The sequence below is a fragment of the Oncorhynchus mykiss genome, chromosome 10 (genome assembly GCF_013265735.2).
Source record: "Oncorhynchus mykiss isolate Arlee chromosome 10, USDA_OmykA_1.1, whole genome shotgun sequence".
Taxonomy (NCBI): Eukaryota; Metazoa; Chordata; class Actinopteri; order Salmoniformes; family Salmonidae; genus Oncorhynchus; species Oncorhynchus mykiss.
The window spans coordinates 86026200-86051176 of record NC_048574.1 but is presented as its reverse complement, the minus strand read 5'-3'; the positions used below and the strand labels follow the sequence as shown (position 1 = coordinate 86051176).

At 39.5% G+C, this 24977-nt stretch overlaps 2 protein-coding genes across 3 annotated transcripts; both read left to right on the top strand.

Moving 5' to 3' along the window:
• Nucleotides 1-1670: 1670 nt before the first annotated feature.
• On the top strand, nt 1671-19633 carry LOC110528610 (NACHT, LRR and PYD domains-containing protein 3). Its single transcript, XM_036934357.1, has 13 exons — nt 1671-2116; nt 8937-9079; nt 10887-11053; nt 11155-12967; nt 13051-13224; nt 13967-14140; nt 14220-14393; nt 15037-15210; nt 15933-15979; nt 16116-16671; nt 17809-18407; nt 18888-18925; nt 19568-19633. Exons 2-11 carry the CDS (start codon nt 8964-8966, stop codon nt 17984-17986), a joined length of 3573 nt encoding a protein of 1190 aa, XP_036790252.1. The 5' UTR covers nt 1671-2116; nt 8937-8963; the 3' UTR covers nt 17987-18407; nt 18888-18925; nt 19568-19633.
• On the top strand, nt 19326-24307 carry LOC118936856 (NACHT, LRR and PYD domains-containing protein 1 homolog). 2 transcript variants are annotated; one of them, XM_036934350.1, is made up of 8 exons: nt 19326-19632; nt 19765-19979; nt 20172-20428; nt 21126-21260; nt 21395-21524; nt 21626-21655; nt 23377-23659; nt 24248-24307. In XM_036934350.1, the coding sequence occupies exons 1-8, from the start codon at nt 19484-19486 to the stop codon at nt 24252-24254; spliced, it is 1206 nt and encodes a 401-aa protein (XP_036790245.1). In that variant the 5' UTR covers nt 19326-19483; the 3' UTR covers nt 24255-24307. The 2 variants fall into 2 exon arrangements, with proteins under 2 accessions (XP_036790245.1, XP_036790244.1); XM_036934349.1 differs by having other exon boundaries at nt 19336-19632; nt 21392-21524.
• The last annotated feature ends 670 nt before the right edge of the window (nt 24308-24977 follow it).

The window sequence follows — 24977 nt, the reverse complement described above, 5'->3', positions numbered from 1 at the left end:
CCTGTTAGAGGTTCATGAGAGAGACTGATTATCAACACCACCACCTCAGTATATCAGTAGTTTTGTCAGTGAGAGCCTCACGTCTGGAACACATTGACCATTGACAGACATAAGGAGCTGTGTAACCTGTCACTCCTTTACCAATGACTTGAGAGTGTCTGAAGGACATATAAGGAGCTGTGTGACCTGTCACTCCTTTATCAATGACTTGAGAGTGTCTGAAGGACATATAAGGAGCTGTTCGACCTACGTTGATCTACCTGCCCAGAAACTACAGTTAAATTAGCTAGCTGGCTAAATCTGTCACATTTACAGAAATTATGATTGATGTGAAGTATCTCTGTCAAATACATTTTCAATAAATGACAGGAAAAGGAATGGAATGTATTTGTCTGCGCATGTCTATCTCTGAATGTGTGTTGGTCTCTGTGTCTTTGATTAGTGTGATTAGTTCAATGTAACTTCACATTATAAATAGTCTATTTTTAACTTCATATGCTATACATTATAATCAATATTTTGGGGGGTTTACAGAATCATTGTCATTGTCTATCATTGTTACCATAAAAACACAGATATGAACGTCTTGCGTCCCTCTGCCGAACCTGGTTGTTGTCACACTGCCCTCTGCTGGTAGTACTGTAAAACATCACTCAAACAAATCCTAATATAAAATAATACAAAATGCACGTCTACCAGATAGAATATGAATTTATGGGCTGAATTCTGGCATTAAGTGTATGAAAACGTTACATGACATAAATGTGAATATATAATATAATCGTATACATGTTGAACCAGCCCACTGTGTTGAAATAGGAAGTACATTTATAAGGAAGTGAAGGAAGAAATGGACAATATCGGTAGAATAAATTTTTTTCTAAGGTTTGTACTGTACCGTTCTTTTACAATTTTACGGAGAAAAGTGGTTCGGAGGAGTGAGGCCATCGCACAGGTAAGACATCCACAAAATTGTTAAATTATTACAATACTGATTTCAACTTTCAATAATAATTATTTTAGGCTTCCTTACATTGATGCTGATTCATATTGATCAGCCTAGTCAATATGAATCAATGTTATATTATAGTCTACAGGGCTATGAGGTAGGTAGGGTATGGGTGATTGACTGCACATGACCGTGATTATTGTCTTTGCGCTCTTTCACTTCCCGGAGGAAGACCCGTCACGTAAACTAGTTTCTTTGAAAAATAAAAGTAATTCTCGTCAATTCGGGCAAGTAAAAGTGACGTGCGGCAATGGGTATTGAAACTGAATGAAGGGCTCATGTGAAAAGTTTTTGCCGCCATCACAACAACTGGGAGCTCTGAAAAATACGATGTCAGCGCTCGGGAAAGAGGACTGTTCAAATCGATTTTTCCCAGTCAGATTTATTTTTTTTACCGAGATCCCTGTGGTTTTGAATGCGACATTAAGTTGATAAACTCAGAAAGGTGGTGATCTGCTTTGCTCACTAGTTACCACATCCACAAAGTAAGAAGGTCCGCCTACCCGACCAATCATATGAGGGAGGGTGATCACGCATTAGCTTACCCGACCAATCATATGGTTCCGGGAAACGCTGCAATCTCCAAATGGGCAAATCTCGAGTTCAAGTTTTGAGGACCAAATAACGAAACACATTCAGGAACAAGAACTGGCAACGTCACTAAAATTCATACATCAGAAAAATACAAAAGTTTTGGCCAAAGAATTAAGTGGGCGTGTTTCTTTTTTTCAATAACTAGTATTTAAATGATTAGATCAACTGTTTGTTTTTTACGCACTACAAAGCCTTGACAAGAATGACGCGCTCGGCCCACTATTTATTGTTTCTGCAGTAAGGATTCACCCTCTTCAGAGAATTATTGTGTAACTTATCTGCAGTTAATCGCTGTTTTGAGCTCAAAAAGCACCTCGTAGCTGTATGTAAACCAGGGAGCGAAATGAACGGCTCTTTCACCGATGCAATTCGGTTACCGACGTTCACCAAAAAGATCCGTTCAAAAACAACCTGTCGTTATCGAACGACCCATCACTAGTTGAAACGGGAAATATTTGTATAAGGAAGTAGAGGAAGTAACGGACGTTATCGTCGAAGAAAAATGTTTGAGAGGTTTGTAGCTTTCTTTTACAATGTAATGTAGAAAAGTATTTTTGAGAAGTTAGTTCATCATAAAGAGAGAGATGATTTAGGGTTTAAGACATCCGCCAAGTTAATACAATATTGATTTAAACGTTCAAGAATGATTATTTTAGGCTTATTTACGTTGGTATTGATTCATAGTGATTAGCCTAATCAATAAGATACAATGTGATGTGAGAAAGGCTACAGGGCTATGAGGTATGGTATTATTGTTATCGGTGATTGACAGCACATTAAGGTGATTATTATCTGAGGAAACTGGCTCACTTTCACTTCCTGAAAGAAGACGTGCATCGGAATTATGTAAAGCTGTCATTAAATCAAATAGTCTGTCTCGTCAAGTAAATGTGACGTTCAACAATGTGCATATAAACTATTTAAATGTAGGGCTAAATCAAATATTAAGTTTAAAGCTTTCTGACGACAGATCAGGAAGGCGGTGGTCTGTTTGACCAACTGCAGATGCGCTCGATATAACGCCACCCGCTCATCTATGCGCGTTGTGAACCCCGGGTTGAATCATCAGCACGCCTTTTCTCAGAATGAAAACCCCGGTGCGCCGGGCGAGATAAACGGATCGCAACTCAAATGAACTCAATCAGTGCATGGGTCTATTCACTAAACCAGGGATGGGCAACTGGTGGCCCGCAACCAAGAATAAAAAACATTGTTTTGGAACTCAGTCTGGATCTCAACTTCCTGTTGAGAAAACACACGGTGCAGTTTGTAAATGTGGTTGAGCATCAGCAGTCAGTCTATTAGCCCATGTTAATAAAACTTGCAATAAACATGGTTGAATTACCAACCGGGGTGGGTCCCATTGTTCATCAGTTATTGTCACGGCTTTCTTCTGTTGAAGGAGAGGCGGACCAAAACGCAGCGTGGTTATTGTGATACATCTTTAATGAATATGATAAATGAACAATATAAAAAACAAGAAATGCGGAAAAACCAAAAACAGCCCTATCTGGTGTAACAAAGACAGGAACAATCACCCACAAAACCCAACACAAAACAGGCTACCTAAATATGGCTCCCAATCAGAGACAATGACTAACACCTGCCTCTGAGAACCATATCAGGCCCAAACACAGAAACAGACAAACTAGACATCCAACATAGAATTCCCACTCAGATCACACCCTGACCAAACAAAACATAGAACATACAAAGCAAACTATGGTCAGGGTGTGACAGTTATCATATTAAAAACTGGTCAATTTTCCTCCATTTGAAAAACTACAACTATAATCATTGATTCCAAAACAAAAATAAAATAAAACCATCATAATTAATGTTCAGTTTATTTTGTTTCCTTCTATAAAAACTGGTAAAACTCATAGGAAACTCAACCCATAGGAATCCCCACCCAGTTGACTACTTTAAAATGGTTGTAGGCCTCAACCACATTCCGTTCTAAAACAGATTATATCCATGATGAGTCCTCCATCTCCAGGGCAACAGGCACAACTCCAATATAAAGTTGTTTTTTCCCCTCGTAACAACCTAACCATTACGAAACTTCTATTAGATCAAATAACGTAGCAATTTAGTAATTCCATTTTTTGTTGACAAATGTCAGCTAATAAGGATCCAAGTCAAATCAAATGAATAACATATTGGGCTGTGTATCTTTAATAACATATTGGACTGTGTATGTTTAATAACATATTGGACTGTGTATCTTTAATAACATATTGGACTGTGTATGTTTAATAACATAGTGGACTGTGTATCTTTAATAACATAGTGGACTGTGTATCTTTAATAACATATTGGGCTGTGTATGTTTAATAACATATTGGACTGTGTATGTTTAATAACATAGTGGACTGTGTATCTTTAATAACATAGTGGACTGTGTATCTTTAATAACATAGTGGACTGTGTATGTTTAATAACATAGTGGACTGTGTATCTTTAATAACATAGTGGACTGTGTATCTTTAATAACATAGTGGACTGTGTATGTAACATATTGGACTGTGTATGTTTAATAACATAGTGGACTGTGTATGTAACATATTGGACTGTGTATCTTTAATAACATAGTGGACTGTGTATGTTTAATAACATAGTGGACTGTGTATGTTTAAAAACATATTGGACTGTGTATCTTTAATAACATAGTGGACTGTGTATCTTTAATAACATAGTGGACTGTGTATGTAACATATTGGACTGTGTATCTTTAATAACATATTGGACTGTGTATGTTTAATAACATAGTGGACTGTGTATCTTTAATAACATAGTGGACTGTGTATGTTTAATAACATATTGGACTGTGTATCTTTAATAACATAGTGGACTGTGTATCTTTAATAACATAGTGGGCTGTGTATCTTTAATAACATAGTGGACTGTGTATGTAACATATTGGACTGTGTATCTTTAATAACATAGCGGACTGTGTATCTTTAATAACATAGTGGACTGTGTATCTTTAATAACATAGTGGACTGTGTATCTTTAATAACATAGTGGACTGTGTATCTTTAATAACATAGTGGACTGTGTATCTTTAATAACATAGTGGACTGTGTATCTTTAATAACATAGTGGACTGTGTATCTTTAATAACATATTGGACTGTGTATCTTTAATAACATAGTGGACTGTGTATGTTTAATAACATAGTGGACTGTGTATCTTTAATAACATATTGGACTGTGTATCTTTAATAACATAGTGGACTGTGTATGTTTAATAACATAGTGGACTGTGTATCTTTAATAACATAGTGGACTGTGTATGTTTAATAACATAGTGGACTGTGTATCTTTAATAACATAGTGGACTGTGTATGTTTAATAACATAGTGGACTGTGTATCTTTAATAACATTGTGGACTGTGTATCTTTAATAACATAGTGGACTGTGTATCTTTAATAACATAGTGGACTGTGTATCTTTAATAACATAGTGGACTGTGTATCTTTAATAACATAGTGGACTGTGTATCTTTAATAACATAGTGGACTGTGTATCTTTAATAACATATTGGACTGTGTATGTTTAATAACATATTGGACTGTGTATCTTTAATAACATAGTGGACTGTGTATCTTTAATAACATAGTGGACTGTGTATGTTTAATAACATAGTGGACTGTGTATCTTTAATAACATAGTGGACTGTGTATCTTTAATAACATAGTGGACTGTGTATCTTTAATAACATTTTGGACTGTGTATCTTTAATAACATAGTGGACTGTGTATCTTTAATAACATATTGGACTGTGTATGTTTAATAACATATTGGACTGTGTATCTTTAATAACATAGTGGACTGTGTATGTTTAATAACATAGTGGACTGTGTATGTTTAATAACATAGTGGACTGTGTATCTTTAATAACATAGTGGACTGTGTATCTTTAATAACATAGTGGACTGTGTATCTTTAATAACATAGTGGACTGTGTATGTTTAATAACATAGTGGACTGTGTATGTTTAATAACATAGTGGACTGTGTATCTTTAATAACATAGTGGACTGTGTATGTTTAATAACATAGTGGACTGTGTATCTTTAATAACATAGTGGACTGTGTCTGTAACATATTGGACTGTGTATCTTTAATAACATAGTGGACTGTGTATCTTTAATAACATAGTGGACTGTGTATCTTTAATAACATAGTGGACTGTGTATCTTTAATAACATAGTGGACTGTGTATCTTTAATAACATATTGGACTGTGTATCTTTAATAACATAGTGGACTGTGTATGTTTAATAACATAGTGGACTGTGTATCTTTAATAACATATTGGACTGTGTATCTTTAATAACATAGTGGACTGTGTATGTTTAATAACATAGTGGACTGTGTATCTTTAATAACATAGTGGACTGTGTATGTTTAATAACATAGTGGACTGTGTATCTTTAATAACATAGTGGACTGTGTATGTTTAATAACATAGTGGACTGTGTATCTTTAATAACATAGTGGACTGTGTATCTTTAATAACATAGTGGACTGTGTATCTTTAATAACATAGTGGACTGTGTATCTTTAATAACATAGTGGACTGTGTATCTTTAATAACATAGTGGACTGTGTATCTTTAATAACATAGTGGACTGTGTATCTTTAATAACATATTGGACTGTGTATGTTTAATAACATATTGGACTGTGTATCTTTAATAACATAGTGGACTGTGTATCTTTAATAACATAGTGGACTGTGTATGTTTAATAACATAGTGGACTGTGTATCTTTAATAACATAGTGGACTGTGTATCTTTAATAACATAGTGGACTGTGTATCTTTAATAACATTTTGGACTGTGTATCTTTAATAACATAGTGGACTGTGTATCTTTAATAACATATTGGACTGTGTATGTTTAATAACATATTGGACTGTGTATCTTTAATAACATAGTGGACTGTGTATCTTTAATAACATAGTGGACTGTGTATCTTTAATAACATAGTGGACTGTGTATGTTTAATAACATAGTGGACTGTGTATGTTTAATAACATAGTGGACTGTGTATGTTTAATAACATAGTGGACTGTGTATCTTTAATAACATAGTGGACTGTGTATGTTTAATAACATAGTGGACTGTGTATCTTTAATAACATAGTGGACTGTGTATGTAACATATTGGACTGTGTATCTTTAATAACATAGCGGACTGTGTATCTTTAATAACATAGTGGACTGTGTATCTTTAATAACATAGTGGACTGTGTATCTTTAATAACATAGTGGACTGTGTATCTTTAATAACATAGTGGACTGTGTATCTTTAATAACATAGTGGACTGTGTATCTTTAATAACATAGTGGACTGTGTATCTTTAATAACATATTGGACTGTGTATCTTTAATAACATAGTGGACTGTGTATGTTTAATAACATAGTGGACTGTGTATCTTTAATAACATATTGGACTGTGTATCTTTAATAACATAGTGGACTGTGTATCTTTAATAACATATTGGACTGTGTATCTTTAATAACATAGTGGACTGTGTATGTTTAATAACATAGTGGACTGTGTATCTTTAATAACATAGTGGACTGTGTATGTTTAATAACATAGTGGACTGTGTATCTTTAATAACATAGTGGACTGTGTATGTTTAATAACATAGTGGACTGTGTATCTTTAATAACATAGTGGACTGTGTATCTTTAATAACATAGTGGACTGTGTATCTTTAATAACATAGTGGACTGTGTATCTTTAATAACATAGTGGACTGTGTATCTTTAATAACATAGTGGACTGTGTATCTTTAATAACATAGTGGACTGTGTATCTTTAATAACATATTGGACTGTGTATGTTTAATAACATATTGGACTGTGTATGTTTAATAACATAGTGGACTGTGTATCTTTAATAACATAGTGGACTGTGTATGTTTAATAACATAGTGGACTGTGTATCTTTAATAACATAGTGGACTGTGTATCTTTAATAACATAGTGGACTGTGTATCTTTAATAACATAGTGGACTGTGTATCTTTAATAACATAGTGGACTGTGTATCTTTAATAACATAGTGGACTGTGTATCTTTAATAACATATTGGACTGTGTATCTTTAATAACATAGTGGACTGTGTATGTTTAATAACATAGTGGACTGTGTATCTTTAATAACATATTGGACTGTGTATCTTTAATAACATAGTGGACTGTGTATCTTTAATAACATATTGGACTGTGTATCTTTAATAACATAGTGGACTGTGTATGTTTAATAACATAGTGGACTGTGTATCTTTAATAACATAGTGGACTGTGTATGTTTAATAACATAGTGGACTGTGTATCTTTAATAACATAGTGGACTGTGTATGTTTAATAACATAGTGGACTGTGTATCTTTAATAACATAGTGGACTGTGTATCTTTAATAACATAGTGGACTGTGTATCTTTAATAACATAGTGGACTGTGTATCTTTAATAACATAGTGGACTGTGTATCTTTAATAACATAGTGGACTGTGTATCTTTAATAACATAGTGGACTGTGTATCTTTAATAACATATTGGACTGTGTATGTTTAATAACATATTGGACTGTGTATGTTTAATAACATAGTGGACTGTGTATCTTTAATAACATAGTGGACTGTGTATGTTTAATAACATAGTGGACTGTGTATCTTTAATAACATAGTGGACTGTGTATGTTTAATAACATAGTGGACTGTGTATCTTTAATAACATAGTGGACTGTGTATCTTTAATAACATATTGGACTGTGTATCTTTAATAACATTTTGGACTGTGTATCTTTAATAACATAGTGGACTGTGTATCTTTAATAACATAGTGGACTGTGTATCTTTAATAACATAGTGGACTGTGTATGTTTAATAACATAGTGGACTGTGTATGTTTAATAACATAGTGGACTGTGTATCTTTAATAACATAGTGGACTGTGTATCTTTAATAACATAGTGGACTGTGTATCTTTAATAACATAGTGGACTGTGTATGTTTAATAACATAGTGGACTGTGTATGTAACATATTGGACTGTGTATCTTTAATAACATAGTGGACTGTGTATCTTTAATAACATAGTGGACTGTGTATCTTTAATAACATAGTGGACTGTGTATCTTTAATAACATAGTGGACTGTGTATCTTTAATAACATAGTGGACTGTGTATGTTGGATACAATATGAAGTCGCTGATTGAACTCTTTGACCACAGATAGTAAATGTGTTGTCATTGTTTATGGTTCTTCAACAAGGTTCAGAAATATTGACTGTTCTGTTATTTCTTATTGTAGCTGAGTGAGTTTTGACTTACATCTAATATGAGTCTCTCTGGGGAGAGAGAGGAGGAGACCACAGCCTCTAAAATGAGTCTCTCTGGGGAGAGAGAGGAGGGGACCACTGACTCTAAAATGACTCAAGAGACCAGTTCTAAGTGGTAAGAGATTAAATGTAAAATATACATTTCTCTTAAAGATATAAAACTAAAGGGAAAAGTATTCCCAAATTATATCAAATGTAGGTCTACAGTCGTGGCCAAAAGTTTTGAGAATGACACAAATATTAGTTTTCACAAAGTCTGCTGCCTCAGTGTCTTTAGATATTTTTTGTCAGATGTTACTATGGAATACTGAAGTATAATTACAAGCATTTCATAAGTGTCCAAGGCTTTTATTGACAATTACATGAAGTTGATGCAAAGAGTCAATATGTGCAGTGTTGACCCTTCTTTTTCAAGACCTCTGCATTCCACCCTGGCATGCTGTCAATTAACTTCTGGGCCACATCCTGACTGATGGCAGCCCATTCTTGCATAATCAATGCTTGGAGTTTGTCAGAATTTGTGGGGTTTTGTTTGTCCACCCACCTGTTGAGGATTGACCAGAAGTTCTCAATGGGATTAAGGTCTGGGGAGTTTCCTGGCCATGGACCCAAAATATTGATCTGTTTTTTCTTCCCCGAGCCACTTAGTTATCACTTTTGCCTTATGGTAAGGTGCTCCATCATGCTGGAAAAGGCATGGTTCGTCACCAAACTGTTTCTGGATGGTTGGGAGAAGTTGCTCTCAGAGAATGTGTTGGTACCATTCTTTATTCATGGCTGTGTTCTTAGGCAAAATTGTGAATGAGCCCATTCCCTTGGCTGAGAAGCAACCCCACACATGAATGGTCTCAGGATGCTTTACTGTTGGCATGACACAGAACTGATGGTAGCGCTCACCTTGTCTTCTCCGGACAAGCTTTTTTCTGGATGCCCCAAACAATCGGAAAGGGGATTCATCAGAGAAAATGACTTTACCCCAGCCCTCAGCAGTCCAATCCCTGTACCTGTTGCAGAATATCAGTCTGTCCCTGACTTTTTTCCTGGAGAGAAGTGGCTTCTTTGCTGCCCTTCTTGACACCAGGCCATCCTCCAAAAGTCTTCACCTCACTGTGCGTGCAGATGCACTCACACCTGCCTGCTGCCATTCCTGAGCAAACTTTGTACTGGTGGTGCCCCGATTCTACAGCTGAATCAACTTTAGGAGACGGTCCTGGCGCTTGCTGGACTTTGGGAGCCCTGAAGCCTTCTTCACAACAATTGAACCGCTCTCCTTGAAGCTCTTGATTATCCGATAAATGGTTGATTTAGGTGCGATCTTACTGGCAGCAATATCCTTGCCCGTGAATCCCTTTTTTTGTGCAAAGCAATGATGACAGCACGTGTTTCCTTGCAGGTAACCATGGTTGACAGAGGAAGAACAATGATTCCAAGCACAACCCTCATTTTGAAGCTTCCAGTCTGTTATTCAAACTCAATCAGCATGACAGTGTGATCTACAGCCTTATCCTCATCAACACTCGCACCTGTGTTAAGAAGACAATCACTGACATGATGTCAGCTGGTCCTTTTGCGGCAGGGCTGAAATGCAGTGGAAATGTTTTTGGGGGATTCAGTTCATTTGCATGGCAAAGAGGGACTTTGAAAATCATCTGATCACTCCTCATAACATTCTGGAGTATATGCAAATTGCCAACATACAAACTGAGGCAGCAGACTTTGTGAAAATTAATATTAATTCTCAAAACTTTTGGCCATGACTGTACATCATTCATTTAAAAGGCCAAAAATGGATTTACCAATTGCAGACTGTAGCTTTATAAGAAACATCAGGCCTAGAAGTTCCACTATACAGTTGTTAAAATGAAGTAGATGAGGATTTGATGTGATATTGATGAGGTGTTCTGTCTCCCTGTTTTGTTCAGTGTCCAGAAGCCCAGAGCAGAGTCACCTACAACCAGCCTGCTATCAATGAAGAGTGATCAGCCACCTGCTTTCAGCCAGGAACCATTACCAGATGACAATAAGGAAGTGGAGAGTTTGGACAGTGAGGATGTATTAAAGATCACACACAACCTTCTGGACAGAAGAAGTAAGACTGTGTTTCATACAATATCACAAAGAATGGTACAAAGGCCCTTATAAAACACACACACAAACTTATGAGTCCCAACTCTCATTGTTTTCCTACAGGTCAAACTCTGCTGATAGTCCAACATGACATTAAGGCTAAACTGAAACACAAGTATCAACACATATCTGAAGGAATTGGACACCATGGAAATCAATGTTTGTTCAAAGACATCTACACAGACCTCTACATCACAGAGGGTGGAAGTGGAGGGCTCAATAATGAACATGAGGTTAGACAGATAGAGATGGCATCCAATAAACAAAACACACAAGAGACACCAATCAAATGCAACGACATCTTCAAGCCTTTACCTGGACAAGACAAACCAATCAGAACTGTGCTGACCAAAGGAATCGCTGGCATTGGAAAAACAGTTTCTGTGCAGAAGGTCATCCTTGACTGGGCAGAGGGAAAAGCAAATCAGGACGTTCATTTCATGCTTCCTCTTCCTTTCCGTGATCTGAACCTGAAAAAGGACCAATACAGTCTGATGCAACTTCTTTCCCACTACTTCTCAGAGCTGAAGGAGATTGACAGCATTGAAGATGGTGAAACCAAAACTGTTTTCATTTTTGATGGTCTGGATGAGTGTCGACTTCCTCTAGACTTCAAAAACAATGAGAAGTGCTGTGATGTCACGAAGCCAACCTCAGTGGACGTGCTGCTGACAAACCTCATCAAGGGGAATTTGCTTCCCTCTGCTCTACTCTGGATAACTTCACGACCTGCAGCAGCCAATCAGATCCCTCCTGAGTGTGTTGACCAGATGACAGAGGTACGAGGGTTCAATGATCCACAGAAGAAGGAGTACTTCAGGAAGAAAATCACAGATCAGAAACTGGCCAATGAAATCATCAAACACATGAAGACATCAAGGAGCCTCCACATCATGTGCCACATGCCAGTCTTCTGTTGGATATCAGCCACTGTCCTTGAGATGATGCTGAAAGAGGCAGAGAAGGATGAAGTCCCCAAAACTCTGACCCAGATGTACTCACACTTCATTCTCATCCAAATCATTGCGAAGAACAAGAAGTACCACAAAGCCACAGAGACGAACCCAAAGGAAATGTCTCAGTCAGACAAAGCGATGATCCTGAAACTGGCAAAGCTGGCTTTCCAACAGCTGCTGAAGGGCAACCTGATCTTCTATGAGGAGGACCTGAGAGAGTGTGGCCTTGATGTCACAGAGGCATCAGAGTACTCAGCATTGTGTGCAGAGATCTTTAAAGAGGAATCTGGGCTGTACCAAGACAAGGTCTACAGCTTTGTGCATCTGAGCATTCAGGAGTTTCTAGCAGCAGTGCATGCTTTAGAATCATGTCTGGACAAGAAGGAAAATGTTTTCTCCCCCAAAGCAGTCCCTACTGATGATGAAGAAGAGGAGGAGTCAATCCAGTTGTCTGACTTACACAGGAGAGCAGTGGACCAGGCCTTGAAGAGTGAGAATGGACACCTGGACTTGTTCCTCCGCTTCCTTCTGGGTCTCTCACTGGAGTCCAATCAGAATCTGTTACGAGGCCTTCTGACACAGACAGGAAGTACAACACAGACCAATGAGGAAACAGTTAAAAGAACAGTCAGGTACCTTTCAGACAAGATCAACCAGGAATCCTCACCAGAAAGGATCATCAACTTGTTCCACTGTCTGAATGAACTTGGTGCCAATTCTCTAGTTGAAGACATGCAGACCTCCCTGCATTCAGGAACTCTTTCAGAAACAAGACTAAAACCTGACCAATGTTCAGCCCTGGCCTACCTGTTACTGATGTCAGAGGAGGTGCTGGAGGAGTTTGACCTGAAGACATACAACACATCAGAGAAAGGTTATCAGAGGTTGCTGCCGGTAGTGAGAACCTGCAAGAGAGCACTGTAAGTTCTGTTATTGAGTTGATGTATACAGTATCATTATAATGAAGGATTTGTTTATCTAACAGATTATCTCCTCTCTCCAGACTGGATGGCTGTAAACTCACATATAAATCCTGTGAGACTCTGGCCTCAGCGCTGCAGACACCAAACTCTCCCGTAAGAGAACTGGACCTCAGCTACAATGACCTGGGAGACAGAGGAGTGGAGCTGCTCTGTGTTGGACTAACCAGTCCACTCTGCAACATACAGACACTAGTGTGAGTTCAATATCTCCAGTATCCACTGTCTCTATAGTGTTTATATATTTTGTATGTAGCTAGTATGTGTTAGGTTTTTAACATTATTTGAACATCTTGGTAAATATGCAGAAACATTAATCGAATGTGATAAATATATCAAACTAAGGTTAAATATCTTGTGTGAGTTAGTATTTGTTTTTAGAGAAAAAAAAATGTTTTACTATTGGAACCAAGACTTAAAAATAACTGAAATTGGCACAAGATGGAGGGAATGTTGGAACATAACTAATGAAATTAAAGTTAGCAAAAATGTGCGGTTAATCCAGTATAAAGTAATGTATAGAATTTGTTACACAAGACAAAATTAACAAATTCTACAGCACAACGACAGAGCCATGTCTTAAGTGTAAATCTAACAATGAGTCAATAATTCATGCTTTCTGGGAATGCTATAATTCCTAAAGTTATGGGAGGAGATAGAAGTTGTCTGTCAGAAGTATTACAATGTAAACATACTTTTAATCCATCTGTCTGCATATTTCATGACATGGCGTATAGGGGGTGTAGAGAGAGACCCAATGAGCTGGTTGATTCTCTTCTCATCACTCATGGTGTAAAAACGTATACTAAAAATATATGAATAAATAAAGTATGTTTTTAACATTGTCTAATCATGTCCTTCTGTTATTGTCTTAATGCATCTCATTATAGTTAAATCTTTGCATATTTAACAGTGAATCAACATATCTCCTCTCTCCAGACTGGCTGACTGTTACCTCACATATAAATCCTGTGAGACTCTGATCTCAGCTCTGCAGACACCAAACTCCCCCCTGAGAGAACTGGACCTCAGCTACAATGACCTGGGAGACAGAGGAGTGGAGCTGCTCTGTGTTGGACTAACCAGTCCACTCTGCAACATACAGACACTAGTGTGAGTTAAATATCTTCATTATATGTTATTATGTGGATGTTTTAAAGATGTGTTAATCATGTGCTCTTCTGCCCTCTAGTCTAGGTCAGTGTGGTCTGACAGAGGGTTGCTGTTCAGATCTGGCCTCAGTCCTGAGTTCACCCAACTCACAACTGAAACAACTGGAGCTGAGAGACAATGACCTGCAGGACTCAGGAGTTACACTGCTCTCTGCTGGACTGGAGGATCCAGACTGTAAACTACACACATTGGGGTAAGTATAGCAGTTTCATTCAGGTCGGTACTGAGCTGAGTTACACTGCTGTCTGCTGGACTGGAGGATCCAGACTGTAAACTACACACACTGGGGTAAGTACAGCTGTTTCAGTCAGGTCGGTACTGAGCTGAGTTACACTGCTGTCTGCTGGACTGGAGGATCCAGACTGTAAACTACACACACTTGGGTAAGTACAGCTGTTTCAGTCAGGTCGGTACTGAGCTGAGTTACACTGCTGTCTGCTGGACTGGAGGATCCAGACTGTAAACTACACACACTGGGGTAAGTACAGCTGTTTCAGTCAGGTCGGTACTGAGCTGAGTTACACTGCTCTCTGCTGGACTGGAGGATCCAGACTGTAAACTACACACACGTGGGTAAGTACAGCTGTTTCAGTCAGGTCGGTACTGAGCTGAGTTACACTGCTGTCTGCTGGACTGGAGGATCCAGACTGTAAACTACACACACTTGGGTAAGTACAGCTGTTACATTCAGGTCGGTATTGAGCTGAGTAAAACAAAAACTCTCAAAATCTGATGTTTCATCACAATATTTGTGTCGTGTACAAATGAATTGGTGTCCTACAAGATGATTGACACCCGTACACCAACCTAGACAGCTGTTGTGTGTCTCTTTGTAGGCTGTCTGGCTGTCTGGTCACAGAGGAGGGCTGTGTTGCTCTGTCTTCAGCTCTGAGGTCAAACCCCTCCCACCTGAAAGAGCTGGAACTGAGCTACAATCACCCAGGAGTCTCTGCAGGGGGACTGCTTTCAGCTGCTCTGAGGGATCCCACATATAAACTGATGAAGCTGAAGTAAGTCAGAATAGATGTCCTAATAGTGTGAGAAGTGGTTGTGTCATATGTAGTGTAGTAGGGTCAGTAACATGAGGACATGATGGTAGAATTAAGGGGACGTTTACCCAGCAGGCTGAGCAATCCAACACAGCATACATCATCACCACATGAATACTCTTCTTCTGCATCTCTGATATCCCGTTGGAATTGTTCTCCGTTCTGTATGCAGTAGGTAGGATAGAATACCTGTATGTCTCTAGTAATGAATTGTACTCTGTTCTGTATGCAGTAGGTAGGATAGAATTCCTGTATGTCTCTGTTCTGTATGCAGTAGGTAGGATAGAATACCTGTATGTCTCTAGTAATGAATTGTACTCCGTTCTGTATGCAGTAGGTAGGATAGAATACCTGTATGTCTCTAGTAATGAATTGTACTCTGTTCAGTATGCAGTAGGTAGGATATAATACCTGTATGTCTCTAGTAATGAATTGTACTCTGTTCTGTATGCAGTAGGTAGGATATAATACCTGTATGTCTCTAGTAATGAACTGTACTCCGTTCTGTATGCAGTAGGTAGGATATAATACCTGTATGTCTCTAGTAATGAACTGTACTCCGTTCTGTATGCAGTAGGTAGGATAGTAATGAACTGGGATAGCGCACCAGAACACAACAATATGGTTTAAATGTTGACTGCTTTATTAGGTCTTTGTCAGTCAATAACCTGTTTCTCCTACAGTGTGGATCATGGTGGAGAGTGCAGGCTGAAATCAGGGCCGAGGAAATGTAAGTCTCTTCAATCCTAATTAACTGAATACTCAGAACTATAGTAACATAGTAACCAATCAATACTTGTTCTGTACCTACAAAACAACATTTTATATGAAGATGTGGTTTGATTAAACTCTCCTTTTGTCTACAGATGCCTGTCATCTCACCCTGGACCCAAATACAGCACACCCAAACCTGAGACTGTCTGAGGGGAACAGGAAGTTGAAACGGGTGGTGGAGGACCAGCATTATGAAGACCATCCAGAAAGATTTGACTTTCATCCCCAAGTTCTCTGCAGAGAAGGCTTATCTGGAGGTCGTTATTACTGGGAGGTGGAGAGGGATGGTGACGGGGCTTTCATTGGTGTGGTGTACAAAGGAATGAAGAGGAAGGGAGGGAAGATTGACCGTAGGATTGGACACAATAAGGAGTCCTGGTGTTTAGTCTGCTATGATAGTGCTTATAACTTTTACCATAATGGAGTCATCAGATACAGTCGACCAGATACTTGTCCTGTTTCTAAGAGAGTTGGAGTGTATCTGGACTGGCCAGCTGGTACTTTGTCCTTCTATAGTGTGTCCTCCTCTGGTACACTGACACACTTCTACACAGAACACACCACATTCACTGAACCCCTCTATCCTGGGTTTATAATGTACTCCTCCTCATTGACCCTGTGTCCGATAGATGACCAACACATTCAGAGGTGAGTCATAGCGATGATTTATAATTTGTTTCCTCTGGAATCATTTCTACAATTATATTAGTAGTAGTGGTGTGTATTAATGTGTTCTGTTGGACCTACAGACAGTTAGATTAGTAGTAGTGGTGTGTTGTGTTCTGTTGGACCTACAGACAGTTAGATTAGTAGTAGTGGTGTGTTTTAATGGGTTCTGTTGGACCTACAGACAGTTAGATTAGTAGTAGTGGTGTGTTTTAATGTGTTCTGTTGGACCTGCAGACAGTTAGATTAGTAGTAGTGGTGTGTTGTGTTCTGTTGGACCTACAGACAGTTAGATTAGTAGTAGTGGTGTGTTGGGTTCTGTTGGACCTACAGACAGTTAGATTAGTAGAGGTGTGTTTTAATGTGTTCTGTTGGACCTACAGACAGTTAGATTAGTAGTAGTGGTGTGTTTTAATGTGTTCTGTTGGACCTACAGACAGGTAGATTAGTAGTAGTGGTGTGTTTTAATGTGTTCTGTTGGACCTACAGACAGGTAGATTAGTAGTAGTGGTGTGTTTTAATGTGTTCTGTTGGACCTACAGACAGTTAGATTAGTAGTAGTGGTGTGTTGTGTTCTGTTGGACCTACAGACAGTTAGATTAGTAGTAGTGGTGTGTTGGGTTCTGTTGGACCTACAGACAGTTAGATTAGTAGTAGTGGTGTGTATTAATGTGTTCTGTTGGACCTACAGACAGTTAGATTAGTAGTAGTGGTGTGTTTTAATGTGTTCTGTTGGACCTACAGACAGTTAGCTTAGTAGTAGTGGTGTGTTTTAATGTGTTCTGTTGGACCTACAGACAGTTAGACTGTGCCTAGTTAAATATCACCATCAGTATTGACTTTATGGAAGGTGACATAGTGGGTTATGTCACATTTAGGCAATGCACCCTACATAGGGACCTGATCTGTCACCCTTTATACACCCTTTGTACTGCTTATGAAGACTGTATGTATGCTATATCAAGCCTTTATAAGTTGTATTTAGTTTAATCACAGTCTATCCTTCTGCTTTACCAACACCAGAGACCATGGTGGAGAGAGTTGGATCAAGTCTGGACCTGAGGACACCAGAGACCATGGTGGAGAGAGTTGGATCAAGTCTGAACCTGAGGACACCAGAGACCATGGTGGAGAGAGTTGTATCAAGCCTAGACCTGAGGACACCAGAGACCATGGTGGAGAGTGTTGTATCAAGCCTGGACCTGAGGACACCAGAGACCATGGTGGAGAGAGTTGGATCAAGCCTGGACCTGAGGACACCAGTGACCATGGTGGAGAGTGTTGTATCAAGCATTGACCTGAGGACACCAGAGACCATGGTGGAGAGAGTTGGATCAAGCCTGGACCTGAGAACACCAGAGACCATGGTGGAGAGTGTTGGATCAAGCCTAGACCTGAGGACACCAGAGACCATGGTGGAGAGAGTTGGATCAAGCCTGGACCTGAGAACACCAGAGACCATGCTGGAGAGTGTTGGATCAAGCCTGGACCTGAGGACACCAGAGACCATGGCTTAGAGAGTTGTATCAAGTCTGGACCTGAGAACACCAGAGACCATGGTGGAGAGTGTTGTATCAAGTCTGGACCTGAGGACACCAGAGACCATGGTGGAGAGAGTTGTATCAAGTCTGGACCTGGGGACACCAGAGACCATGGTGGAGAGTGTTGGACCAAGCCTGGACCTGAGAACACCAGAGACAAGTTTGGACCTGAGAAATGTGAGTGTTATCTGATAATTGTTTATGACTCAAAATATTTTTAAAGCGTTCATTGCAGTTGATTCCCAGGCAATTAACAAAATCATGATCTATTTGGTCAAAACAAAATTAAAGGTAGAGTCAGCGATATGACGTAGATGCACAAAGGTAACAGCATAGTGGGTCAGCATCTTGCTCATCACAATATCTGTGGTGCTGCTCGTACATCATCATTTAGCTGACTCTACCTTTAAGCTCTCATCCTAGAATCTATCAGAAATCAGGCCCCCAACATCTACAAAACATGGACCAGAACGATGTTGTTTCCTGCTTCTACAAACATTAATTAATATAACACTAATGTCAGATTATGGTATGCTAATGAGTGTACATTCTGAAACTGTTGCTCACTTATATTCATTTTATTACAAGTCTATTTAATCATTATTAATTCATTATTACATGAGATTGTCCATTTTAAATAACTACTTTTGCCTTCAGGGATTCCTCAGACCTGTAAGACATGTGACCATGTTGAGGTAAGTAATAATGTCAATTCTTACTTTTACATACCTGCAGGAGTCAGGCACAGACTCAAAGCCAGGTGTGTACTGACCAACCATTCATACTGGGATATAGACAGTCCTGGGTTCTGCTTTAGTAATATAAACACAGTCTCAAAGCCAGGTGTGTACTGACCAACCATTCATACTGGGATATAGACAGTCCTGTGTTCTGCTTTAGTAATATAAACACAGTCTCAAAGCCAGGTGTGTACTGACCAACAATTCATACTGGGATATAGACAGTCCTGTGTTCTGCTTTAGTAATATAAACACAGTCTCAAAGCCAGGTGTGTACTGACCAACCATTCATACTTGGATATAGACAGTCCTGTGTTCTGCTTGTAGTCATGCAGGACTTTAGCTGTTGTCATATTTTATCATTAGACAGTTTAATTGATAATTCACCAGCATTCCATGTAACATTGAGTAAATATATTTGATGAGTTACTTTGGTAATGGGCCAGTTTCCCAGACACAGATTAAGTCTAGTCCTGGACCGTAAAGAACTTTCTACTGAAACTTCCATTGAGCATGCTTTTTAGTCCAGCACTAGACTCAATCTGTGTCCAGGAAACAGGCCCCATATGTATTACTGACATGCTTGTCCTTGTTCAGGACTCCACACACTGGCTTCAGATTGAACCCTTGACTTCCACTGTCCAGGGAGTGACAATGTTCAGGTAAAATAACTACTTTTAACATTTCATTCCACTTGCTAGTGTATTTCCTCATTACCTATGGGAATAGTCTTCTAATCCAACCTCCCCATTTGACCATTGACCCTCTCTACCATATCTTGTTGTTGCCCTCAGACACAGGACACCCAAAGGGAGTTATGAGTGCACAGTGTCTGGGCTCCGCTGGCTGTGTGAGAGAGATGTCATTCTGAAGTATCACTTCAGGAACTGGGAACCCTACAGTCAACTTCTGAAAGACATGCAGTACACACAAGGTGGTCCATTGCTGGACATCACTATGGAGTTAGGTGAACTGGAGGAAGTTCATCTGCCACACTTTGTCTGTTTAGGTAAAACCATATGGAAATAGTATTCAGGAAAGACATTTCCATGTAACTGAGTTTCACTTCCTGAAATAATGAATTCATTATTCTGGGAGTTTGAGTTTACTGTGATCTGGTACTGCATATTCTTTGTGTTTTTTTAGAATAATGAATAATTCAATATTTGTCTTTCTGTCTCCTTTGTACTGTGTTGTTCAGGGACCAACCCTTCCCTGAGGAATGAGATGAAGATTCTTCATGTAGAGGAACATGGAGTGTCTTTAGAGGAAGTGCATGAGGTCACCAGATTCCATGTTAAGATTCTCCATCCCAAGTTCTCACCTATCGCTCTGATACTGAGATTACTGTCTTGGAACTTAGATGTCCACTGTGACGTGGTCCTCTATATGGCAGTAAAAAAGTCAACAGTCATTTCAAGGCTGTACCTGCTCCTCAGAAACTCCAGTCAGAAAGAGGTGAGCCACTATCACTGAAGTGACAACAGGATGTTGAAACCTACTGAAGGAAAGCTGATAGTTTGTTGAAAATCTCTAGATTACAAAGACAACGTGCAGCTCTGTGAGAAATCTATTTCTGTCTCGTTCATTTGAAGAGCCAGTAGACGGCACTCTTCCCTCTGGTCGAAGGAGAACCCAATGCCCGGGGCAGTGAAGGGGACATTGCCCTGCGTAGGGCACTGTCTTTCAGATGGCATGTTAAACGGGTGGCCTCTCCATGGTCACTGAAGATCCCATGGCACTTATCGTAAGAGTGAGGATGTTAACCCCGGTGTCCTGACTCTCAATGGTCACTAAAGATCCAATGGCACTTATCGTAAGAGTGAGGATGTTAATCCCGGTGTCCTGACTAAATTCCCAATCTGGCCCTCGTACCATCATGGCTACCTAATCATCCCCAGCTTCCAATTGGCTCATTTTCCCCCTCTCCTCTCCCCTGTAACTCTTCTCCAGGTCGTTGCTGTAAAAGAGAATCTCCTCTCAGTCAACGTACCTGGTACACCTTTAAAATAATATCCTGGTAAAATAGGGATAGTAAAACAAAAGCAAACACATTTTCTGTTGTTGACAAAAATGGAATGCTCAGTGAGCTGCATGTTGTGTGAATTACGAGACTACATTGTTCTGACTGACTACTACATTGCTCATTTTGTAGGCTGTTCAGGAACGGGAGAAAAATCAGGTGTCCAAAGGATTTTCAGAATTCGTCCTGTCAAGTCCAAACGGGTCCTTAAAGCTGAACAGTTGGTTTGCGTTCAAGAATCCCCGCTCCACTTCCATCAATCCAGAGGTGTAGTTTTATCAGGCTGAGGACATGAATCTGTCATATTGTATATGAATAACTGGAATGTCATTCTATTTCACTCTCTCTTTCTCTCTCTGTCTGTTGTCTCAATCGTTGCACCATATGGCCTCCTACAGAAGATTCAGCTGTTACCTGCAGACACCACACCAAGCTGTTGTCAGATGATAATGGGAAACACAGGGGTTGACATTGAGATGGAGTTAATCGGGGATGATGAGAGGACAGTATGGAAATCAGTGGTATCAAAAGGTAAGAAATACTATAGATGAACAGTATGTCAATCATCAATGTCCTTTTCTAACAGATGCTATTAAAATGTTTTATGATATTTTCTATTGTTTGTTTTTCAGATGTGTACAGCAACGACTCTCATCCACCATGTAGGTTTGTTTTTGTGGACGAGGTTTATAAAATGGGTTATAGAGCTAACATCTCTTCAAGTTGGGATGAAGGACACTGATGAAGGTCTTCATGAGTCATGTTCAGTGGGGTGATGAAGGTCTTCATGAGTCATGTTCAGTGGGGTGATGAAGGTCTTCATGAGTCATGTTCAGTGGGGTGATGAAGGTCTTAATGAGTCATGAGTCATGTTCAGTGGGGTGATGAAGGTCTTAATGAGTCATGAGTCATGTTCAGTGGGGTGATGAAGGTCTTCATGAGTCGTGTTCAGTGGGGTGATGAAGGTCTTCATGTGTCGTGTTCAGTGGGGTGATGAAGGTCCTCATGAGTCGTGTTCAGTGGGGTGATGAAGGTCCTCATGAGTCGTGTTCAGTGGGGTGATGAAGGTCTTCATGAGTCGTGTTCAGTGGGGTGATGAAGGTCTTCATGAGTCGTTCAGTGGGGTGATGAAGGTCTTCATGAGTCATGTTCAGTGGGGTGATGAAGGTCTTCATGAGTCGTGTTCAGTGGGGTGATGAAGGTCTTCATGAGTCATGTTCAGTGGGGTGATGAAGGTCTTCATGAGTCGTGTTCAGTGGGGTGATGAAGGTCTTCATGAGTCGTGTTCAGTGGGGTGATGAAGGTCTTCATGAGTCATGTTCAGTGAGGTGATGAAGACCTTCATGAGTCGTGTTCAGTGGGGTGATGAAAGTCTTCATGAGTCGTGTTCAGTGAGGTGATGAAGGTCTTCATGAGTCGTGTTCAGTGAGGTGATGAAGGGCTTCATGAATCGTGTTCAGTGGGGTGATGAAGGTCCTCATGAGTCGTGTTCAGTGGGGTGATGAAGATCTTCATGAGTCGTGTTCAGTGGGGTGATGAAGGTCCTCATGAGTCGTGTTCAGTGGGGTGATGAAGGTCTTCATGAGTCGTGTTTAGTGGGGTGATGAAGGTCTTCATGAGTCGTGTTCAGTGGGGTGATGAAGGTCTTCATGAGTCATGTTCAGTGGGGTGATGAAGACCTTCATGAGTCGTGTTCAGTGGGGTGATGAAGGGCTTCATGAATCGTGTTCAGTGGGGTGATGAAGGTCCTCATGAGTCGTGTTCAGTGGGGTGATGAAGGTCTTCATGAGTCGTGTTCAGTGGGGTGATGAAGGTGTAATGATATAAATACTTACAAAGGCACTGTATATGAGGCCTTGTCTTTGTAGAAAGTTGAATCTGTGCTTGAAATGCGATACTTGATTGAGGGACCTTCCAGCTGTTGTATGTATGGGGGACAGGTCCAATTTGACATTAGAGTATTTTCAGTCGACTTAACATTACAATTAAATCAATTTTAATCCCACTATTTAACACAATAGAGAAATCCAAGGGGTATGAACACTTTTACAAGGCTCTGTATGTTATGTAGAATAGACAATCGTGTCAGCCAGGGTAGGCGTCAATTCCAAATAAATCAGTCCATTCAGGAAGTAAACTGAAATTCCAATTCAATAACTGGAAAAAGGCATCTACTTTTTACTGTCAGTGACTTCTCAATAAACCCAATAGGAATTTCATTCTTATTTTTTGACTGACTTCAATTGTAATTGCCTACAACCCTGGAGTCAGCTCTATACAAGAAATTACTATCAGAGGAATGATAACTGGAGACTGTTAGATGTAGAAACAGCTGCTGTTCACCCTAAAACCATATTAATTTAATTGACCCCCCCCCCTTCAGCATTAACACTCTCTGGGATTCCTGCTGAGGAGTTTCTGAAGAAACACAGGGCTGAACTCATTCAGGGAGTCAAAAACACAATGCCAATAGCAGATGATCTGTTGTCAAAGAGCATGATTGGTGATGAAGAATACTCCAGAATAACAGCTGAAACAACTGAACAGGAGCGAATGAGAGAACTACTGAACGCAGTTCTCCCTAAAGGACCAGAAGTGATGGGAGCTTGTCTCAAAGCTCTCAGTGAACATGAACACCATCTTGTTAAGTACTTGAGTGAATCTAGGTAAGACCGGTTTCTTTTTCTCCCTCCCTTGAATATGTGGAATGATTAAATATTGGTTAAAATAAAAACATAGCTACTCAGATCAAAGAGAGTCTTTTTCAGAATGGGACCATGTTTTTGTGTTGCTGCCTGTAATAAATGTGTCTTATTATAGTTCTATCATAGGACCATCGTCAAATCATCATCTCAGGTGTATCATAGGACCATCATCACATCATTATCTCAGGTGTATCATAGGACCATCATCACATCATTATCTCAGGTGTATCATAGGACCATCATCACATCATTATCTCAGGTGTATCATAGGACCATCATCACATCATTATCTCAGGTGTATCATAGGACCATCATCACATCATTATCTCAGGTGTATCATAGGACCATCATCACATCATTATCTCAGTTGTATCATAGGACCATCATCACATCATTATCTCAGGTGTATCATAGGACCATCATCACATCATTATCTCAGGTGTATCATAGGACCATCATCACATCATTATCTCAGGTGTATCTCACTCCTATTCTTCTCCATACTTTCTGATCTCTCGCTTCCCTTCTCCTCCATCCTCTGTTTTGTAGCACCTAATCTGAAGATGCTGAGGCCTGTCTCCTAGTCTGTGGACAAAGACACTTCACCTAATCTGAAGATGCTGAGGCCTGTCTCCTAGTCTGTGGACAAAGACACTTCTCCACCTAATCTGAAGATGCTGAGGCCTGTCTCCTAGTCTGTGGACAAAGACACTTCTTCACCTAATCTGAAGATACTGAGGCCTGTCTCCTAGTCTGTGGACAAAGACACTTCTTCACCTAATCTGAAGATACTGAGGCCTGTCTCCTAGTCTGTGGACAAAGACACTTAAATGATTTTAAGGGAAATGTTTGTTTGTGCTATTAATTTAACAAATGTCTGTGTTTTATTCATGTGCTGTTCTGTAAACTAATTTCTGTGTTCATGCAAGTGGCTGACTGTACAAATCCTTACTATCAGTCGCTGTAATTTGGCAGTAAGGCCAGACGTTGGTTTGAGAAGGAGATATCTCAGTTTCAAGGTCTCATCTCAGAGAGAAGAAGTCTCGTGAGGTGTTGGTCTGTCAAATGCTATGAACCAGTATTGGTCGGTCACATGAATGAAGCAAACAGTAATGATTCATTAATTATGCTAAATCATGCAAATGTAACTTGTCTGTGTATAGCTATATATAAGAAAACTGCTGGGGCTGCCCCAGGCATAGCCCCTGATTGACATGTGTACTATGGTGCATTGAGTTGGTTGGAACCTCTCCAGCTCACTGACAATAAATAATGATTC